This window comes from Macrotis lagotis, chromosome 1, assembly GCF_037893015.1.
Source record: "Macrotis lagotis isolate mMagLag1 chromosome 1, bilby.v1.9.chrom.fasta, whole genome shotgun sequence".
NCBI classification, from domain to species: domain Eukaryota; kingdom Metazoa; phylum Chordata; class Mammalia; order Peramelemorphia; family Peramelidae; genus Macrotis; species Macrotis lagotis.
Genome location: NC_133658.1, coordinates 687,627,554 through 687,651,252, shown reverse-complemented (window position 1 = coordinate 687,651,252; position 23,699 = coordinate 687,627,554). Strand labels below are relative to the sequence as shown.

The 23,699-nt window shown below is 36.3% G+C and overlaps 1 protein-coding gene across 4 annotated transcripts in view; it reads right to left on the bottom strand.

Moving 5' to 3' along the window:
* CHN1 (chimerin 1) overlaps positions 1–23,699 on the bottom strand; it is a 279,856-nt gene that overhangs the window by 30,270 nt on the left and 225,887 nt on the right. For all 4 annotated transcript variants that reach the window (XM_074215672.1, XM_074215671.1, XM_074215674.1 and 1 more), the window contains one exon: positions 23,567–23,644. In XM_074215672.1, the coding sequence (XP_074071773.1) occupies positions 23,567–23,644 (78 nt within the window). The remainder of the gene's footprint in view (positions 1–23,566; positions 23,645–23,699) is intronic.

Sequence of the window (23,699 nt, the reverse complement as noted above, 5' to 3'; positions counted from 1 at the left end):
GGATGCCTTCATACTGCTCTATCATCATAGGGCTACCACTGCAGAACTCAAGACTGTCTGTCTACATTCATTCTTGCTATATGATTCATTCTCCTCCTTTTGTCACTACCTATGTCTGACTTTGATAATTTCTGGTACAAAGTAACAATGTCTAGTACCTTTATTCATTCAGGTACCTCCAATATACTGGACAAGCTTACCTTTAGTCCTTGCCAGGCTGCACTCTTGACTCTTCTGTATTTTCTCTACCGTGTCCCAGATTGGGGTATAGATGGAGCTACTTTATCTTACTCCACATGAACTCTTCCTTTTCAACTTTCTTTTATGAGTTGTTTTCCCCATTAGCATATAAGCACCTCGATGGAAGGAACTGTTTCTGTTGTGTTTTTATTTCCAACACTTAGCAAAGTGCTTTGCACATAATAAAAAGTAAAGTGTTTTCTGACTTGTGTTTCCTTCTCTTTCCTTCTCTCTTATTAAAAATTCCCTGGTAAGATCAATAAATATGGACAAAGAGTCTTGATGGGGCTCCTAGGAATTACTTATGATCTCTCTCTCTGTCAGGTTTGCAGATGTCATGAATTTACACTGGTTTGGTTTTTTTGGCAGAATTTCATGATTAATATTGTTTTAGGACCACTGGCCTAAAGGACCATTTGCCAGTCTTAACTAGAAATAAAGAAGAGTATAAGTCGAAAATTATATAGTACTTTAAGACTGGTTTACAAAGTATATTTTTCTCCTTTTTGAACCTCACACTTGCATGTAATAGATACAATGGGTGTTACTTAAGCTCATTTTACTAGTGGGGAAACTGAGGTTAAGAATAGTCAATGACTTCCCCAAGGTCAAACATCTATTAAGTAATGAGATACCACAGTAACTATTTTCAGAAGTTTTCTAACTTTATTCTTCACAATAGTAAAGAAGATAGTATCTTTCAAATCCTATGACAGTTTCTTTTTTCTTTTTAATCTGCTTAATGCTAAGGAAATGTTTATGTAACTCTCTAAGGAGAAAGTATTTTCTGTGATTTTAAGATTACCTGATACTAATCTATGGAATCAATCTTTGGGGAATTTCATTTTTAAAAATGTGATCTGTAAAAGCATACAGAGTCATTTTGGTAATGATAAAAACTTCGCCCTTCCTTTTAACTTATATAACTTAACTCCCCAGGAAACTGTTCTAGAAATATGTTACCTAGTACTAGAAACCTACAAATAGTTTATTTAAGGAACAGAATATTGCTTGCTTCTTTTTTGCATTCTTAATAGGCTATTTTCTCTGCATTGTGTGACCCTTCTTTCTCTAGAACATCTGCACAGGGGGGTTTAATAGTTTAAAGGAAATTAAACTAAATGGAATATCTATTCATAAAGGCACGCCATAATCCTACATTTTTAAGGAGTTCTTAATCTGAGGTCCAGAAATTTGTTATTAAAATCTTTTGATAATTGTTTTTAACATAATTTATTTCCTTTTCAATCTTTTGGATTTTACTTTATGTATTTAGGAACATTATTCTGAGGAGGGGTCCATAGAATTCACCAAAGAGTCATAGGGGCCTACAGCACAGAAAATGTTAAGAACCCCCATACAAAAGGAATATAACTGTACTGAATTGTTCTTTGCATTTTTTTCTTAATACATTTTAAAATTCATGAATATATTGCTACCCTCAATCAGTGAAGGAGAAGATGACATTCTGATTTTCTTCTTGGTAAGCTCATCTTAGACTTCAAATGGGAAGTCGTGTCCTTTCCAATAGCAATCTGACACTGATTTGTCAGTAGTTGCAAATGCCAATGATTGCAATCTCTTTCGGCTCAGTATTTTTCTTAAGTTAGAACTAATTCAAATAACTGAACATTGATTCCAAATTAGGAAGTCTCTTTCTTTTCTGTATAACAGTAAAATTAGAGATTAAAAAAAAACTAAGCCCATTAAAGAACAAAGTGGTACACACACATATATAACACGTGTTCACCAAACCTAGAAATTGTTTCTTATTCATTTAAAATATCTGGGAGTGATTCTACTATGGTATGCAGTATAGAAAACAGGATAGTCAAGTCTTGAAACCAGGAAGCCATAGATTCAAGTACTGCCTCTGACTCATTTCTTCCTTCCTTTCCCTCTTCCTTTCTTTCCAATAGGGGTTAAATAATTTGCCCAGTGTCACAGTTATTAAGTGACTGAGACCAACTTTGAACTCAGGTCCTTCAGCCTCCAGGTCTAGTGCTCTATTCATAGAGCTGTAGCTGGCCCTACAACTCACTCTCAACCCCTCAGTTGTCTTGGGCAATTCTCTAAAACTATATAAATTGAAGAGGTTTCTATCTGCACTGGCTAAAGAGAGTTCACACTGTGAAATCTTAACTCCACTTCCCACCATTCAGCATTCCAGTACTATCTTCAAATGTCTTCTACATGCTTTTTAATGTCATTAGTGCCTAAGCAGTTTGTGTTTCAGAAATTTAAGAGAGAGAGAGAGAGAGAGAGAAAATCTCATTGAATTAGTTACACAAGTTTAGAAAATAACAACAATAGGGGCAGCTAGGTGGTGCAGTGGATAGAGCACCAGCCCTGGAGTCAGGAGTACCTGAGTTCAAATCCAGTCTCAGACATTTAATAATTACCTAGCTGTGTGGCCTTGGGCAAGCCACTTAACCCCATTTGCCTTGAAAAAACCTAAAAAAACCAAAACAAAACAACAATAAAAAATTCCCCAGTTCTGACTAATATTGGTTCAATTGTTTCATTCTATAGACTGGAAACATCCTAGACTCTTAAGGGAGGCAGCTAGCACCTGCAAACAGTTTCATGTTGATTTAATACTCTATTGACTACAATATCCTATTTTGTTTGTTTTAATTGCCCATCTCAAAAAAAAGAAGTCTATTGTTAAAAACAATATTTCACTGGCATTCACAATACTGTACCGGAATAGTGGAAGGATAAGACAGTCAGCCTTCTGCAACAAGCCCTGAACTCATCAGAGCCTTGGGTCTGACAACAAACAAGCCTTTTTTCCCCCTATAACTTATTCTATCATTTAAAAATTAATCTGTATGTTTAAACAGTATCATACGTATCATAAACAAGATTCAGTGACTTCTATTTATCTGGCATCACTGAAGAATTAACCAATCCTTGAAAATGAAACTTCTTCCATTAAGCTTTCCAACTTTGTATTCTATTCTCATCTTTTTGGATGGAAACATTTCTAAAACATACTTCTACATTTGTTTTTTTTGAATACTGAATTTATTTTCACTCTGCTTTAAAAAGTTTTTTTCATATCTTTTCATTTTCAACTCAAATACAAAAAGGCAAAAAAAGGAACATTTCCATGTATACAGCACAACATAAAAAGAGGATTCAATATAAAACCATAAATTTTCATTTCACAGTTTAGTTTTTTGGAAAAACTATGTAATCAGTACTAGATATCTTTTTCAAAACTACCTTACTTTTCTGTGCTTCCTTTTTTTTTTAGGGTTTTTTTTTTTTTTTTTTTGCAAGGCAATGGGGTTAAGTGGCTTGCCACACAGCTAGGTAATTATTAAGTGTCTGAGACTGGATTTGAACCCAGGTACTCCTGACTCCAGGGCCTGTGCTTTATCCACTGCACCACCTAGCCGCCCCTCTGTGTTTCCTTCTAAGTTTTCCACATTTCCCTGCTTTATTAAACAAAGCCAAATGAGATAACTCAATTGTCAAGATGATCTCAAATATCAGGTTGTGGTGTGATATGGGGATACCCTGAGAGGCAACTGGGTTGTTGGGTGTTTTTTTCTGCCCCTGCATTGAATGACAATACACTGCTGCATGTTTACAAAAACTTACATTTGTATATGGTTTTACAGTTTATGGTGCATGTTGACATATAAGTTTTCTGTCAGGGGCAGCTAGGTGGTACAGTGGATAGAGTACTGGCCCTGAGTCAGGAGTACCTGGGTTCAAATCTGACCTCAGACACTTAATAATTACCCAGCTGTGTGGCCTTGGGTAAGCCACTTAACCCCATTGCCTTGAAAAATCTAAAAAAACAAAAAACAAACAAAAAAACAAACAAAAAAAAAAGAATACCTAGCTGTATGACCTTGGGCAAGTCACTTAATCCCATTGCCTTGCAGAAAAAAAAAGAAGTGTTCTGTCTCCTCACAAGTTCTCAGTGGTAGTAACATCTTGCTTATATCACCTTGCCAATGTCTAGATGCCCACCAGGGCCCCATCATCTACGTCTAATTTACTTTTTCTAACTTGCTATAGATTGGCAATCATGGATTATTAGAACTATATTAAAATATGAGGGCCTTTGAGATTACACTATAAGTAAATTGTATGTATAAATTTCAGCACATAAAGTATTGTATATATCCTTTAAGTCTTCACTAAAATTTCACTTTCTTCAAGAAGTCTTCCCTAATCCCTCTTAATTTCAATGCTTTATCTCTTTTAATTATTTTCTATTTATCCTGTATATAACTATATATATGTGTGTGTGTGTGTGTGTGTGTTTCTTTATATATATGATTTAAAATTTAGTACTTTGAATTTTGAATTGCAGCTTCCCTTTGAGATGACATTCTCAACCACCATTGTTAAATCCCTTCTGCTTCTGTCCAATGGTCCAAGACAAAGACCAGAGAGCTTCTGTAAATATGAATATTTGATCAGTCTTTCTAAAACTTCTCTGCTTTCCTCTGGCATATTTTAGCTAATGCAAAAGACAAATAGCAAGGTGTAAGTTACATAATTATGACCATAAGGCATGAGCAGCCAGACTTCAAGTTCACTTTCCTTTCCCAAAAGGAAATTAAGTTTCTCAAGATAAACAGGAGATTTGTAATTTTGTGGAAAGAATCTTCATCTTTACCACACTGCTAAATACTACATGAAAATTATTCTCACATTCAGAAGGCAGAATGCCCTAGAAAATACCAAGAGAGAGAGAAGCTAAGGAATGCTCTGAGTTCATCAGTGTAATAACATATTTTTGTAGGACAACCCTCCAAAACCTGAAAAGAACAAGACAATTGGGTCTACAATCTCAGTCTTATGCATGGTGTGACCTAGACTAAGTGACAGTGTCTCTTCTAGGTGCTTATCTATGTAAAGGCTGACACCACAATTAGACATGGTGGCCTACAAAATGACCAGAGAGAAATGCCAATAGCCCTAGGCTACAGATGCTGATAAGAAGGCTTTGAAGGTTCTGGGTGGCTTATACATTGGTCTCATCTGTCACAGCTGATCACAGGGAAGGTCAACACTGTCAGAAGCAGTATCTGTGTCACCTAATAGAACCATATAGGAGTCAGGACAGAATCCAATAAAGTTAGATCAATCTTCTGATACTTCCATGTGAGCAATAAAAATGACTGATAATAGTGAACGTTTATACAGTGATTTAAGGTTTGCAAAACAATTTCCAAGTCCTGTCTCATTTGAAGTATTCTGCATGTATAGTCACATCCACAATAAAAATCTGCTGTAATATAAACAGTTGCAAACTTGAAATCTAAAATAGGAAATTGGGGTTCTCATAGCAACCTTTTTTTTGGTTTTAAGCTTCATATCATATTTTATATCATAAACAATGCAAAAAAGAACAAAACTAGACTTTAAGAATGCTTCCCAGTTTTAAGTACATTTATTTAAACTGTTATTATAGAATCAAATTTGATTTTTAATACCTTTTTTATATAAATGAAAACTTTTCATAAATACTTTATTTTTTATGGGAGATATGAGGAAACATCTTTAGATGAATTATAGATTTAGAACTGGAAGGGATCTCAAAGATTATCTAATCCCTCATTTTACAGATAAGAAAACTGAGTCTCAGGAATGATTAAACAGTTTGCCCAAAATTCCCCAAGGAAATGTCAGAGCCAGGGGATAATCCCAGACTCTCTGATGTCAGAGCCAAAACATTTTTTAAAAGTACCACATTATTTGCTCCTTAACCTCAGTTTCCTCAACTGTAAAATGGAAAAGTTGTGCAAGATGTTCTCTAGGATCACTTCCAGCTCTAACATTCTATGAGGTCCTTTAAAATTGGGTGCTATATTGAAAAATATTGTTAATACATTTTCTACTACTGATGCTATCGTTTCCAATACATATCAAAATGGAGGATTTTTAAGTTACTTAGACTCTCTCGATTTCAGTTTCCACATCCACAAATTGGAGTCCAAAAAGATGATCTCCTCTAATTTTAAATCCTGTGATCCTACAGAGTTATCCAGAATGTGGCTGACAGACCTAGGGAAGAGTGAGCAGGAAACAGTCTTTATCTGTAAGGCCCATGAAAACATGAAGTTAAATAGACACTAGAGATTCTAAGAAGACTAAATTTTTCCCATTCCAAATTAAACTATTTGCCTCAAGAATTCAGCATTGAGACTAACCAATCAGCATTTATTAAGTACCTAGTTTGTTTCAGGCCCTGTGCTGGACCCTTGAAGGTACAAAGAATGAAGTAATCCCTACTCATAAGTAACCTCACCACCAATGAGAGTCAGATAAATGCCGATATGGTTACCTATAGAATAAATGTAGAAAATAAAACACCAATTATTCCATAGGCATGTGTGCAGGGAGGCTACACAGTCAAGATAAAAAAAAAACTCATGGCGGCTACGTGGCATAGTGGATAAAGCACCAGCCTTGGAGTCAGGAGTACCTGGGTTCAAATCCGGTCTCAGACACTTAATAATTACCTAGCTGTGTGGCCTTGGGCAAGCCACTTAACCCCATTTGCCTTGCAAAAACCTAAAAAAAAAAAAGATAAAAAAACTCATGTTCAGGAGCAGATTTGTTACATGACCTTGGGCAAGTTGGTTCCATAAATCCAGGCTCTTGTATGAAGGAAATAGGGTAGCAGGAAACTGGATTTAATTTTAAAAAAAGACACAAACCTGGGTTCCACTCCCAGCTCTGACACTTAATAGTTGTGTGACTTTGGACAAGTCACTTCTCTCTAGATCTCATTTCCCTCGGTTGTAAATGAGAGCCTTGGGCCAACAGATCTAGATGGTCCATTATAGCTTGAAATTTATGATCCTTTGAAGGCATCTTGATGATTAGTTTCTGACCTTCCTCCTATAGTTATAACAGATAAATTTTTCTTGTTAATTTGTCACACAGCAATAGGTTTAACATCCTTCAGCCATTCATCCTTGCCATATTTGGTCCACTAGAGCTGTGTTGCAAAAAACATCAGTTGAGTTGTAGAAGGAGGAGCTATCGGTGATGGATCTCTTTGGTTATTTAATGTTAAATAGGGATCATAAGTTAACAGATAGGCTGGGGTAAAGAACAGGAAGAACTAACATGACAGTAGCAAATGCAGATTACTTTGGCAATCAGCAAGTAGTTATATGTGGCTCTTTTTGAGCAAAAGTGCCATATGACCCAATCAGAATTAGAGGCGTTAACAGGCCTCACAGGAAGGTCTAAATTCTCAAAAAAAATTTCTGTGTTTATAAGCAGGAAGTATGGCAAGGACAGTCAATGATGCATTGACTTTTTTAGTCTATTAGCTCACAGGAAGCATTGTTGTTGTTGTTGTTTTCTTATTTCAGTTGTGTCCAACTCTTTGTGACCCCATTTGAGGTTTTCTTGGCAAAGATACTGGAGTGGTTTGCCATTTCCTTCTTCAGTTCATTTTACAGATGAGGAAACTGAGACAAAGAGGGTTAAGTGATTTCCCTAGGGTCACAAAAACTAGCATTTGAGGTCAAATTTGAGCTCAGGTCTCCCTAATTCCAGGTCCAACACTCCTATTCACCATGTCACCTGGTTGCTCAGGGAGAAGGCAAAAACTTTATTTTTTAAGAATTAAAAATAGTTTTAAGCTTTATATTTTACAAAGTATTGTATAGCATATTACCATTGTGTCATCTGAACAAGCCTGTGAAATAGACAGGAGAGGTATTATCATCCCCAACATAAAGGTGAAGAAACTGAGAAGTTAGGTGACTTGTCTAAGATCACAAAGTGTACATGGATCAAGAAATGGAGTCCTCTGACTTGGAATCCAGGGTGTTTTTTGATTTTGCCACAGCTGCCCCATCTTTGAATACAAAGGAAAATGTATTGTTACAGGATCTAATGAAAATGATTGGAAGCCTCTGAGCTCCATGCTCAAAAACAAGGATACCGTTGTTCATTATTTGGTGACAGCTCTTTACAAAATATATAATAAAAAAGGCATCATCTGCTCCCTATTGACTTATCAAAACATAGAAAACAAATAAGCAGCTGAAGGAGTGATGAGACTTCTCAGATGTATCAGACTTGCTGGGGTTTCTTTGTTCTCTTTTTTCCTTTCCTGGCTTCTCTAGTTAGTCATCACTTAGGCTCTAGTTAGTCATCACATCCTCTTGTTTTATGCATGAGGAAACCAAGTTCTAGAAAGATCAGGCTATTTGACTAAAGTTTCACAGCTGGCTAGTGGTCAAACTGAGAATTTTAAATCAGAATCTTAACCCCTTGAACACCCCACAGAACATTGTTTTAGTGTGCATTTTCAGGAGCCAAGAGAAAAGAGCAGGAAGTCTGACAAATTTATTGCCAGTATAGAGTTTTTGAGAAAAATACATTAAATTTATTTTTTTGAAAATCAGTACATCGATAGGGGTTAGACCCCCCCCAAACAGGAGAAAGCATGCTCTTTCTAAACTATTCTAATTCTTCCTGTTTTATTTTTGTAACTGCTCCTGGACCTTTCACTCTGTGGGTCTGCTTCTACAGACTTTATTTAGTGTGCTACTGTAGAATCAACAAATTTGCAGTCAGAAGGTCCGAATTCAAATCTGTAATTTTCTTTCTATGGGACCTTGGGCAAATCTCTTAACCGCTTTGGGCCTCAGTTTCCTCAGCTGTAAAGTAGGCCTGTACATGACTTCTAAGGGCCCTTCTAACACCTAATCTATGGTCCAGTGATTTCTCTTCTTTCTACTTTAGAAGGTAAATTCTCTGGGTGTCGGGAGGAAGCCATAGGACTCTCTTTGTATTTTGTTTTTAACTCACTTAATTTCATTTACAAAGGGACATCGGAGATGTTAGGATGGCCACAAGAAATCTAGGGACCCTAACAGAGCTACTTGAATAATAACCAATGGTAAGAAGTTATGACAACTACCCAAAAAACTTAGAGCTAATACTTCATTAATGCCATCCCAGACATCACTCTTTATGTTAGAGAATTGACTTCTGGGGGTGCTGATGTATTGGGTTACCTGGAAGAGACATACATAAATATCCACGCAACAAGGATTTGAAAGGCAAGAAAGAAAAATTGGATTCTGGGTTTCTCTTAGAACTTCCTTATTAGACAAAAAGGAAAAGTCCACTTGTCACTATTAAACCAATGGGGGGGGGGGGAGTATGTCCAACTCTATGGAAAATGGTATGATATTAACAAAATTTAAGAAAATTCAGTCCCAGCATAAGAAAATTCAGTCCCAAATCCAAGAGTAAAGGCAGTCAGAATTCTACAAGATTCTAATGACTAATTTTAATTATTTTACAGTCATCTTAGGGGTTTCCAAACTTATTTGATCATGCATACCTATCAGTAATACTTCTGAACATGAATCTTCAACATATTTTTAAATTTATCAATTATATGCTCACACTATTGTATTCATTGTTCACCAGCTGCTCTGATTGATCTAGGCTCCTCAGACATCATATTTTTCCCCTGGAAGAAACTCACCACAGAAATCTCATTATCATGTGGCCTGTTTTGGCACTCAACCCTTAGATGCTTCTCCTCTTTGAATGTACCACCTTCCTAATTAAATTGTAAGTTTCTTCAGGACAGGAATTGGTTTTTTCCCCCTTATTTGTATTGGAGGCTTGGTATAGTGGTCACACAATAGGCACTGATGATAATGTTTGCCCTTCATTTTTAAAGAAGACCATGACAAGGAGGTGATGCATGTGGATTTGGGTGAGAGGGTGCTGTGCTAAGTCACCAGTCCACTTTCTCTAGACCCATGACTAGATATGAATTAGGATGACTGGAGATGGTCCTGAATGTGAGGATGCACTGGAGCTTATTGACTATTATTATCTTGTATGTCATGGTATCACCTCCCTGATGTCAGTCTTCTTCAAAAATGAAGGACAAGCATCATTAACTAATATGTTAAGTATTAGTTAATATATAATGGGGGACAATTAGAATAATTTTTATTTTATTTATAATCTAAACCTTTTTGCTAATAAAATAATTTTACTAATTACTAACAGATTAGATTAGACTGTCAATGTTTTTACCTTATAATATAGCCAGTAAAGACCTTGTTATGAGGGTTGAAATGGCAGCTCTGCCATTTTCATTGTTTACTTATACCATTTATTAGTATTATCAACAACCCACCATTTCTTTACAAGAATCTTTGGAAGATGCTTATCTATTTTAAGAGGGTTAATTGAGTTAAAAGTAGATAACATATTTTATAAATTGCAATATTTTGCAAGCAAATGAATATAGGGGTTACACTATTAACCTCTCCCCTTTGTGGAGCTCCCACTCTTCCCTCACAATATCTCAGGTACATATATGATGTATGACCATCTGTCATATGGTCTAAGTGAGGATGCCAGTCAATTCATATATTAAATATTAGTGAAACTTAATTTCTTTTATATATCATGGAAACACAGGATTTGAGACTTAGAAAAATGTCAACAGCCATCTATTTCAATTCATATACCAAAAAAATTCCTATTATAATATTGCCAACAATTGTTCATGTAGCCTCTGCTTAAAGACCTCTAGGGATGGGGAATCCCTTTTTAGATAAAAATAAATGTAAATATATAGTCTGGTATTTTCTTCTTGAATGCCAATGGATTATCTTGACCACTCTTGGGGAGGCAAGCACTGCACTTTGCGGGGGGGTCATGTATCATGCAATATTTTTTCTAGTTGGTTCCTTTTCTGGCACTAATTTTGTCAAAGAGGTTCTTTGAGTTTATAATGTTTCATGAGGATAAAGTTTAATTGAGAGAATTAGTCTCAGTAGATAGTTGATTATTCAATAACATTATGCAATAGTTGTCCATCCAAAAGCAGACACAGGTCTTTGGATGTTTACTCATCTCAAAGAGAGTAAAAATGAAGGGTATTTGACTTTCCTGGCAATTTTTGTGCCTGAGGCAAGGACCACAAAATGTGGTCAAAGGGAATCTTAGCTGTTTTGAGGGAGAAGATTTATCACTGTGCAAACCCTCTTTTGAAAAGATCATTCTAAGGGGAGAGGTGAAAAGAGCTACCTGTGGGCTTCCTATTTTAACTGATTCTTCTCTAAGAGTTAAGCTCTGTGTTCCCATGCTGCTAAAAGATTAAGTGCCTGCCTCACTGGGATTGAAAGGGTTACCAATGTCTTGTCCTTTAAATCCAGGACCCTTTAAACTTTGTACACTGGGACAATGGTTACCCTGCCCTAGTTACTGCTCTGACTATTTGACTTTGTTACTCATAGTATTGATATCTGCTACTATTATGGGGAAGTTTTTCCCCCCTTCTTTTTTGGTATCAGTGGGGGAACAATGTCTTATAAATCTTTGTACATTCTGAAGTACATAGGATGATGTCTTATATATACTAAGTGTTCAATAAATACAAAACTATGGCTAGGAAAAAAATGACAATTTTTGTCAATTGGGAAATTACAAATCACCTTTGTTAACTCAGATTAGGCCAATAAATGTAGAAGAAATTTTTGTGCATTGCAATGTTGTGGTTTCCCATAAAATTAAAAAGATTGTTTCCCATAATCACTTGTATATGTTAGCTGCTCACCAGTGATTCATTCCTGAAGTATCTTAGCCAAAAGCTTCCATCAGGCTTAAGCCCATATAGCCTTAAACTAAATAATAATGTTTGTCCTTCATTTTCAACGATCATGACATCAGGGAGGTGATACCATGACAAGCTCATGAATTGGATTTGAGTTGGGGGGGGGGGGTGTTGTGCTAAATCACCAATCTCACTTTCTCCTCCAGAGCCATCTGGGTCCAGTGACCAGATAAGGTTCAGGACAATTGGAGATGGCCTTGGATATGAGGCAATTAGGGCTGAATGATTTGTCCAAGGTCACACAGCTAGTAAATGTCTGAGTCTGGATTTGAACTCCTGGTCTCTGTACTCCAAGGCCAGTGATCTATCCACTGTGCCATCTAGCTGCCCTCATAGTAACAAAGGCAAGAACATGCTAAGCACTGTTTTTATAGGCCAAAAAGTTTTGGGGAAAAATATTATTATGAAAACATCATCCTCCAGATACTCTGAGCCAATAATTATTTATTAAGTGCTTATGTGCCAGAAGAATGATATACAGGAAAAGCAGCACAGAAGAAATCTAAAACATGACTTCATGTTTTTTAAAGAAATAGTGATCCATAGCAGTAAAACAGTTCTGCAGGGAGAAAACATTTTTGGAAACCTGAGTGTGGAGCGAAGAAGGTGGAAAGCAGATTGAAAACCACTTTATGTACTGAAGGCAGAGTCTAGGCAATCTTTGTAAAAATAATACATTAGAAGTTTTGGGGAATGAATTATTACATACAAAACTCTGAAAACTAGAGCCACAGAGTGAATGTGAAGAAATATGTTCAATTATGATTGAGGTAATATGGAAATAAAAATTAATTTTTTATATTTATTAGGATTTTAGTTTAGTTAATTTGTTATTGATGGCTTGTTGATTAGTTGGATACAACTCTTTGTGACCCCATTTGGGAATTTTTGGCAAAATACTAGAGTGGTTTGCTATTTCTTTCTCCAGCTCATTTTACAGAGGAAGAAACAGGGGCAAACAGGGCTAAATGACTTACTCAGGATCACACAGCTAGAAAGTGTCTGAGGCTGGATTTGAACTTGGTCCTTCTGACTCCAGGCCCAGGGTTCTTTCCACTGCCACCTACCTGCATCTGGTGACATTAATAGTGAATTTCAGGAAATGCCATAATCAGTTAACTTAGACCCTCCTCAGCGTGGTGACCTGGATTCTCATTCTGACCCTACTGGCCATGTGACTATGGGTGAGTCTCTTTATATTTTAGAACTCTGGTTTCCTTCTCTGTAAAATAGGGATTTAACACTTGTACCCCCAGAAATGTTCCTGATGCCAAAAGGTTGTGCAAACCTTTAAGTGATAGAGAAATGAAAACTGTGATTATTCAGGTCAACATGCCAGATTAGAAAGGGGGAAAAGGGGGGCAAAAACTAAAAAGTTTTTAAAAAGCAAAAAAATTATTTTAATTGATTCTGTGTATGTATTCTTTATGAATATATCTCTATATAACTTGCTTCCTCCAATAGAATGTTTGCTCCTTGAAGGCAAGGTCATCTTTTTATTTTTGCATTTTCAACGCAAAGTACAGAGTTCAGGAACTCAGAAGATGCTCTCAAAATGCTGGTTGAATTGGATGGACTTGAATTGGAACTCAGAGGCATCTACATGTCAACATATACACATTTGTGCATATAAATATTATATACCTAGGCACACTATCTGTACATACATGAAAGCATGTTTAACATGCAACATATGTGTATGTTTGGTGTGTATATGTGTTTGTATGAATATATGCATGCACAAACACATGCACACAGCAGCTAGATGGCTCAGGGGAGAGAGCAGCAGTCTGGACATCTGAATTCAAATCCCACCTCAGACATTTACTGGCTGTGTGATCCTGAGCTTAATCTTGTGTGCCTCAGTTTGCCTATTTGTAAAATGAGGTGGAAAAGAAAATGGTAAACCATTCAGTATCTCTGCCAACAAAACCCCACATGGACATGAATGAGCAGCAAAAATATGAATACAAACATACATATGTCTGCTGTCTCTGTCTCTCTCTGTTTCTGTCTCTTTCTGTCTCTACCTTTCTCTGTCTCTCTATCTCTCAATCTCTGTCACTCTGTCTCTCAGTCTCTTTCTCAATGTCTCACTCTCTGTCTCTCTCACTTTCTCTCTCTCTCTCTCTCTCTCTCTCTCTCTCTCTCTCTCTCATATCTATACAAACTCAAAGGTACAAAACTTTAGCCAGATCGGTGAGGGGACCAAAAAACTGAAGCATTTTTGTTTTATTGTTAATATGTCTACTCCTGCCTTTTTAAAAACTAAGGAAGATCATAGGCATGAGACTCAGGCTCACAGGATCAACCCTTGCAGCCTTCTTACTGGGTGGGGGTGAGGATGGTGCAGTGGATAGAATGCTGGACCTGGAGTCACAAAAACCTGAGTTCAAATCCAGCCTCAGAAGCTTACTGGCTGGGTGACCCTGGGCAAGTCATTTAACCTCCATTTGCCTTAGTTTACTCATCTCTAAAATGGGGGCACCCACTTTCCAGAATTGTTTTGAGGTATTTCACATGGTACCTGAAAACATAGTAGGGACTATATAAATGTTAGCTGGGGGCTATATAAATGTTAGCTGTTATCAATATCATCATCATCATCATCAAAGGTAGAAGTCAACTCTAGGGTTATATACTTTAAAAGCTCCTGTTTCTGGCTTCCATAACATCTGGTGAGCATTTCTATTAAATGCTCATTGAAGTTGAGAGTTCAAAGGGACCCAAGCCCCACTTCCTTCCAGGGTTCCTCTGTCAGACTTTTTTTGATGTCCAAGTTTTACTCTGCCCTAGGCTCAGGGATTCAAAGTTTATATATGCCTCTATCTCTTTTTACTTTCTCATGCAACTGACTCACCTTTAAAATATGGATTTCATTTAAATATTTCCTTATATTTCCACAATAGAATTCAACCCAAGTTCATATTTGAATAAACACTTGGTATTTGTCCTCTTTAAATCTGATATAGAAAGATATTTACCTATCAGTGTCCATAGGAGAAACATAGGTGAGTGACACAATAACTGGAGATTAGGAAGATGTTTTGCCCTGTTGTTTCCAAATTGTCATATTGCATTTGTCTGTTTTTAAATTAGAGTAAGAATTCAAAACAGAATTCAGTCCCTGGGCAATGGAGTTATTATAATCAGAGGTGATCAGTGACCTGATTCCCTGGAGAAGCATCAGAATTTACAGCGTTATTCAACAATGACTAGATACAATGACATTAGAGCAGGTCTCAAATTATATTTAAAATTCATAAGAATCAGAGGAGAGGAAGCCTGGCCTGGGGAAGAGTTTGGCTGGCCTTGGAAGTCATGAAGATCTGGGTTCAGGTTCTGACATATTTGATATATACCAGCTGTGTAATCACAGGAAAGTCACAATTACTCAGTGGCCCTAGGAAGTCTCTAAGGCTACAAGTCACAGAGGAGCTGATTTTATGTACATTAGTGGGAGAGGTTTCCCATGTTAATGAAATCACAGATCTGGACATCCATCCCCTTTTTCTTTTCCTTCTCAGTTTCCCTCTCAAAAAATAAATCTGGTATAAATTCATTATAAGAGTACAGGCAGGCCTAATGACTGATGACGCAGCTGGGTAGTTCAGGGTATAGCAAGCTGGGCCTAGAGTCAGGAAGATGTGAATTCAAATGCAGCCTCACATACTAGCTGTGTGACCCTGGGCAAGTCCCTTAACCTCTGGTTGCTTTACTCCTTTGGAGGAGGAAATAACAAATCGTTTCAGTGTCCTTGCCAAGAAAAGTCCATGCTAAATATGGTCCAATGAAGAGAAGGACGCAAATAAATGGCAACACAATAATAACAATGAACTTGTGCCAGAGAGCCATGGTTCCCAATTTGTAACCCATAGACTTTTTATAGTATGGATGCTGAATCTTTTAGCTCTTCTCGGCTGCATCATTCAATAAAAACTTGTCTTGGGTCACATAAAAAATTTAATATTTATTTATGACTATGACATAACCCATATTGCTAATAATAAGATGTAATGATGCCTCATAAGGGGCTTTGAGGGCCATGAATTGGACACACCTGAAAGGGAGTAGAGGAAAAGGTTTGAAATTATCGCAAGGGCCCCTCAAAATCTGACTTGAATCCATAAACAGGCAAACATATTTAAAAAATAAATAAAATATTATGTATGTATCTTTTAAAAGGATGCTTTTGTGGAAAATAAAAATAATAACAAAAGCATTTCTATAGTAATCTAAAGTTTGCAAGAACTTTACAAGTATTCATTTGTTCATCATAACAACCTTGAAAAGTAGATATTAGTAGATATTGTTCTCATTTTATAGTTGAAGGAACTGAGGCAGTGTTTAATGTCTCACCCAGGGTGACAAAGCTAGTAAATGGCTGAGGCCAGATTTGAAGCATGGGCCTCCTGGCTACAAGTTCAGCATTTTATCTACAGTGCCACCTTTGTTTTATTTTTAAATCAACTTCAGTTATGTCTGACTCTTCATGAGGGGTTTTCTTGGTAAAGATTCTAGAGTGGTTTGACCTTCCCTCCTCCATCTCGTTTTCCAGATGAGTAAACTGAGGCAAACAGGGTTAAGTCACTTGCACAGGGTCACACAGCTGATGAGTGTTTCAGGCCATATTTGGATTCATGTCTTCCTGCCTACAGGACTGCTACTCTATCCACTGCACCACCTACTTGCCCTTGTTCTACCTAACAGACTCAAATTGGTGTAAAAATATTAATGAATGCATGTTTGAAATTATTTATTTATTCAATCAACAGACATTGCTAACAGAGATCCATGAACTGAAAGAAAAAGAAAGAAATGAACCACTATGCTACAGTTGGTAGCAAAATCTCCTGGTATCATGACAAGTTGCCTTACAAAAATATTTTGTGATATGGTTATTCATTTAACAAATACGGACAGAGTGACTACCTTGAGCAAGGTTCTATGGTCAATACTGTAAGTACTGGTAAAGTGAAGAGACAGATCTTCTATTAGTTGAATGCACCCCGATTTCTAACCTATTTTAGCTCTTGCTTAAGGCTAGTCATTTGCTTATTCCTTCTATATGCAATATGTCCATCTATGATGTTTTTGCTAAAACAAAAAAAATGATATCAATAAATTATATCAATCTATTAATAAGATTCTAGAATGTTTGAGCTGGAAGGACCCATATCTAGTCTAGAAGTTGTTAATCTTTGGTCTGTGAACTTGTGTTTTATAAAATATTTTTATAACTGTATTTTAATATAATTGATTTCTTTCATAATCCTATGTATTTTATTTGATGTAAAATCATTACTCTGAGAAAGGTTCATATCTTTTGCCCAATGACTTGAGGAGTCCATGATGTTCAAAAAAAAAAGGTTAAGAATTCTTGGACTACTCCAAAGCCCTCAAGAGGCAGATAAGGAAATGGATTATTTTTATCTAATAGCAGAATGGTCTGTTGGCCTGGATTTATTGATAGATTGTTAGGGATCTAAGCCAGTATGCTTTATTCTATTTTATTTTTCAGCAATAAACTTAAGCACTTGGTGCTAGGGATACAGACTAAAAACAAGAGACCCTGCCTTCAAGGATCTTACATTTTATTTGTCCAGTCCATTAGGTACTAGCCCATTCTTAAGTTCATACTTTCTATATTGTTTATGTTAACAATTCATATTAAAGATCAGATATAGACTCTCTTGAAATTGTTATGTCTATTGGTATAATAACTAATAGTTTCAATTATAAATGGAATGAAAATTCAAAAGGATTCATTCTTCAACTGTGTTGTCAATTGTTTTAGTTGTTTCTATTTATCTCCAACCAGGTGAATGCTTCAAGAATTATTTAGAAGTTGTAATGACTAAAATGTACAAAGTGAAGCCTAACACTGATTTTATTTAAAGTTTATAGATTGATTTATTGCTATAATTATGATCATATTATAAACATTTAGGAGCTAGAGCTAAAAATAAAACAAATTTGAAGAGATGACTGGAAACTGGAAAAAGACATTCTCAACTGAACTATTCATACAACTAATGGGAGTCTCCTATTATGAGGTAGGGGGGTAAGTTCTATGCCAGTTGTGTTACATTACAGATCTCTATCCTGTAAGATGAGAAATCATATTTCAAGCAATCTAATAACTGACAACAATGATAAACTAAAAATGAAACCTACTCCTCTGAAGAAAAAAAAGAAACGATTTAACATTTTGTCTTCAAAATTACCATCTCAGAAAAATTATTTAAAGACTTTTGGTGGCTAAATTTCTCAGGTACACTCACCCTCAGTTACCAAATGTGCCAATACAAGAATTGACTATTGGTTCTTAATGGTAGAGCATCTCTATTATTTAACATACATGTTCTACTGGGTTTATTTTTCAGGATCATCTTAATTTAGGAATATATAAATAAATAGAAGATATGAAGAGAAATCCTAATGTGCTAACCTGCTGGGTGAATAAAAAAAAATAACAGTAGTTAGAGTAAATCCTTCCAGAAAATTTCAGAAGCCTGCAATACCTTATGCATAACATTTTATGACTGGAAGGAAGGAAAGAACCAAGAAGTTTTCCTGTTCATCATCATAAGAGGGTTCTTTCTTTTATTTCAATTTATTTTATTTTCAGTTTCAAATTCTTTCCTTCCATCCTCCTCTTCCCCATCTATTGAGAAGACAAGAAAGATAAAACCCATTACAAATATGTGTTGTTTAGCTGTTTTTTTCAGTTCTGTCTGATTTCATGACCCCATTTGGGGTTTTTTTTGGCAATAATACTGGAGTGGTTTGCCATTTTTCTTTTCCAGCTCATTTTACAGATGAGGAAACTGAGGCAAATGGGGTTAAGTGACATGCTCAGGGTCACAAGCAAGTAAGTATCTGAATCCAAATGTGAATTCAGAAAGATGAGTCTTTCTGACTTCAGGCTGGAACTCTATCCATCCACTGAACCACCTAGCTTCCCCTACAAATATGCATATGCAAAATATATGTCCATTTATCAGTCATTTTCCAATAAAAAAATTAAGAAAAAGATAAAAAAATGCTTCAATCTGAGTTATCCGGTCCCTTTTTAGAGGTGGATAGCATATTTCAGTATGAGTCCTTTGAAATTGTGTAGGTCATTGTATTGATTAGAGTTACTAATCTTTCAGAGTTGAAATCTTTATAAAAACTACTATTGTTGTATTAATTATACAAATTCTTCTTATTCTGCTTACTCCTGCAAGAGTTCATGCAAATCTTCCCAGCTTTCTCTGAAATCATCCCCTTCATCAGTCCTTACTGCACAAGACCAATCCATCACATTTATATGTCACAATTTGTTTAGCCATTCCCCAGATGGACATACCTTCAATTTCCAGTTCTTTACCATCAAAATAAGACATGCTTGGGGCAGCTAGGTGACACAGTGGATAGAGCACTGGCCTTGGAGTCAGGAGGACTTGAGTTTAAATCCAGACTCAGACACATAATAATTGTCTAACTGTGTGACCTTGAGCAAGTCACTTAACCCTATTGCCTTAAATAAATGAAATTTTCATAAAAAGGGAAAAAAAGACATGCCAGGGTTACTATCTCTAATTCAGTATCCAGTTCTTAGTATAGCATCTAGCACATTCTGACATTTTTCCTTCTTTCTTGAAGAATACCCTGGTACCAGGGAGGTGATGCCATGACAAGTACATGAAATGTATTTGGGGGGGGGGGGGGGGCATGCTAAGTCACCACCTCACTTTTTCCTCCAGAGCCAGTGGCCAGACAAGAATCAGTATGACTGGAGATGGCCCTGGATGTGAGGCAATGGGGGTTAAGTGATTTGACCAAGGTCACACAGCTAGTAAGAGTCAAGTATCCCAGTCTGGATTTTAATTCAGGTCCTCCCGACTTGAGGGCTGGTGCTCTGTCCACTGCCCCACCTTGTAGGCACTTCACTTAAATGACATTTTGATCTTTCTCCCACCATTTCCCCTTTCAAAATAAAGTAGTGCCAAAAATTTCATCCCCAAACAGAGACATGGATATAATTTTGCAATCAAACTAATTTAAGGTTCCATTTGGCTTCCCCTCTTTCTTATATAAAGATCGACCCATGGCAGGATCTTAGAAAGCATTTTATAGTGAGGGAACAAACCAGTGATTTGTTGAAGGTCACACCGAAAATAAGGGGCAGACAGGGATTTGAAATCCACTTCCTCCAACTCTATATTCATCACTCTGTCTGCTACATCTTACCAACTTGGCCTTGATTAAAAGGGGGTTTTTTTTGTGATTCATGATAAATATTAAATTTAAGGTAATCATTTTAAAAGAAAACTGTTCAGAAGGATTAGACTTTTTAGTAGTATATTATTTATGATAATAACTTAAAAAAAATCAAATTATCAGCCGCATTTGCACATATGCACCCTACAATGATGAAAATCATTAGACATAATAAAGAATAATGGAGACAGCTAGGTGGTACAGTGGATAGAGCACCAGCCCTGGAGTCAGGAGGACCTGAGTTCAAATCTGACCTCAGACACGTAATAATGCCTAGTTATGTGACCTTGGGCAAGTCACTTAACCCCATTGCCCCTTAAATAAAAAAAATTTTTAAAATATTTTTTAAAAGTTAAGAAAGAATAATGGCTTGTGTCTATCTGGTGGTTTATACTTTGCAGAAGGCTTTCTTTGTAAAATATGGTAAGTAAAGAATGCCTGTACTGTTTACCCATCTTATGGATGAAGAGACTGATCTTCAGAGGACCAGTGTCTTGGCCAAGGTCATATAAGTGTGTAAGCAGCAGAACCCAAACTGGAGCCCAAGTCTCCTAAGCTATTTCTAATTTTCCTTTAATCAAATATTTACATTGCCCAGATATCAATCTACATTTATTGAGTGCCTATTATGTGTGAGGATCTGTGCCATCCTAGGCTGCCTCCTTATCTCTATATACACATGAACTGAAATGTAAAACTTTTTCTCCCAATCAAACAGGAATATGGGGAAGGAGATGCAATTGATTTTTAATCACCTGGGTAAGTGATTGCAGCAAAGATGTAAGCTATCCTTGGCTTCTGCCCCTGAAAAGAGGTTTGGCAGCTGTTCAACACCACACAGCAATATTACATAAGAGGGAAGTACAGGAAGCAAAGAAAAATACCACATTGAAACAGAGCTGCAAGGGCCTTTGGGTAGGCAGAACACATTCCTAAAAGGAAAAGAGTCAATGGCCAGACCACTGGGGTGAATACCCACAAGAAATTGGTCAGGGTTTTTTTTTTTTCCCTTTTAAACAATTCATCCATATGTGAAGCAGGGCCTTTTGGCAGTGAGCATGCATGCGGGAGAGTTTGGCTGTTGCCTCAGAGCCTGAATTTGATCATGGAATCTTTGGAGAGTTTTTAACTATGGATTTTTCCCCTGCAATTTTCTTTAAAGAAATATGTTTTAAATGGCAACATATAAATTTAATGGGAGTAGATAAAAGCCTGTGACTGTCAACCCTACTAGTGGTCCTCAAAAATTCATTCTCTGACCTAGTTTTTTTTCCCCCCCAAAATAAAAAAATACCTTTAAAAAAAAAGAAACAGTATTATAAAATTTAGAGTTGGAAGGGTCCATAGAGATTAAATCTGTCCAAGCTGGTTTTAATTTATCAACTTCAGGGGAGGAAGAAACCTTATCCTCTTTATAGATTTGTTTCTTTAAAAGAAAAAAAAAAACTATCTCTGAGACAAGTTTCTTAGTCCCAGGATAAGAGGCCCGGTTCATTCCACAGTCAGCACTTTCTGGCTTTATAGCATTGCTCATTAGTGTCAGATTTTAAGTTAAAACTTAGATATACCTGGAAGAGCCAACCAAAATACCTAGAGGATATGCTATTTCAGATGATGGCAAAATAAAACCCAGAAAATTCTTAACCAGACATACTCTAGTGAATTTAATCAAAACCAAGAGAAGGTATATAATAAATAAGATTCAATACCAAAATGGCATCCTTGATAGGTCATTCTTTTACTGCATAGCAGATTAGTGTGTGTACCTTTGAGCACATGCTTTAAAACTTTAACCATTTCACTGCCTTGAAGGAATAACTCAGCACCATTAAAGCAGCTAACAATTACTGTTACTGGGGAGAAGTGCTAGTACAAATTCCTATCCACAATAGATTTTATAATATTGGGGGGGCTTACTTTTATAATAACAGGGGACTTGTTAATCCTATTTTCATGTGCAAGGAAACTGAGGCAGAGCAAGTGAGAGATGATTGGATTCATTTGGAAAGACTGAAACTTAGATGCAAAAGCATTTTGAATCAGGAATTATATTCATTGACCTCCTCCTGCTTGATTTTAAGTAAAAGGTATTTATTTACTCTACCAATTCAAAGGGATTTAACATTAACTGAGACTGAGCTGTGCATAGGGATTTTCAACTATTAAGAAGGCTTGCACATTCCATGCACTCATCTCCACCTATTAGGAATGAATTCAATGATATCATGCATTATCATGCCTTTATCAGATATTTAACATGAATGCAATTCACTCTATACATTTGGAAAGTCTATTTAACGACCATATCCTTTACTAGAACATAGTCCCAAATCCTTGAAAAGTCATTTTTCACTATGACTGCAGCACTCTCCCTTGGAATTTTTACTTGACTTCCACAAAAAAGAAATGCAAGTTTTAAGATACCATTTGGAAGACAAAAATACCCTTCCATCTAACACTTCTGTGATCAAGTTTCTCTCTCTTTCCATATTAAAAGGTTAAAAGCTGTTTTGTTTGAGCTGAAAGGAAGAGTGCTGCAAACACTTAAGGCAAAGTTGCATGACTTCTGGGATGTCACCCTTGAAAACGCCAGTGCACAAGAACTAGAAAATGGCCCTGAATCTGTGCCATACACAGATTGACTGTTACATATTAGTTGAATGTGGTTGAAAGAGGCTTTCAAGACTTGACAGAGCATAAATCATCTTATCAATACATGCTGCATTGACATCCACTTTGCATCAGTCCACCCACACATCATCTTGATGGAAAAATAATGACTGAAGTACAGTTGATAAAACACATTAAACAATAATTAAAAGCTACATAAAAGTGTAAGAAAATTATGCAAAAAATGAAGAGTAGCTGTTAGTGTCAGTGTTTCAATAGTCCCAGGGTAAGCCCTACTCCTTTCATCATGGTCAATTCATTAACACAGGAGAAAAGCCAGAAAGGAAGGGAAATGCAGACCATCTGCTCAATCCAGATGCAGGAGCACATGCTTCTCACATCCAAGGCTATTTAGCAGAACTGAACTGAGCTAAGATCTAATCCTCTAATCAAGGATCAACAAAGGTCTTCTGACACATTTGCATCACAAATAAAAATTAATCTGGCATCATAATTAAGTGTCAGTTTTCTTTATTTCAGTGGGAATACTTAGTAAATATGCATTGATAAGATTAAATTCCCAAAGAGATATTTCAGAAAAATGGGGTTGGATCTGTCTTAAACAACTTATCTTTTTCAGGAATAAAATAAGCTTAAAAGCTCCCAAAGAGCATAAGCATTTTCATTATTACCCTTGTTTTTAAATTACAGTAGCAACTATCACTTTGATACTGAATACTTCTGCAAAAACACACTTTTTCTTCCTAAGAAGGGGTTAAAAAATGAAGACATTCTTACCTTGAAATTATGAACCTTTTCATATTTCGGAATCTGCTCATTTTCTTTCAGAGTTGCTCTTCTAACGAGGGATGTCAACTGCGAATAAGCAAAGAGTTTAAGAGGTTGCCAAATTGTCACAGATGACTTTTGA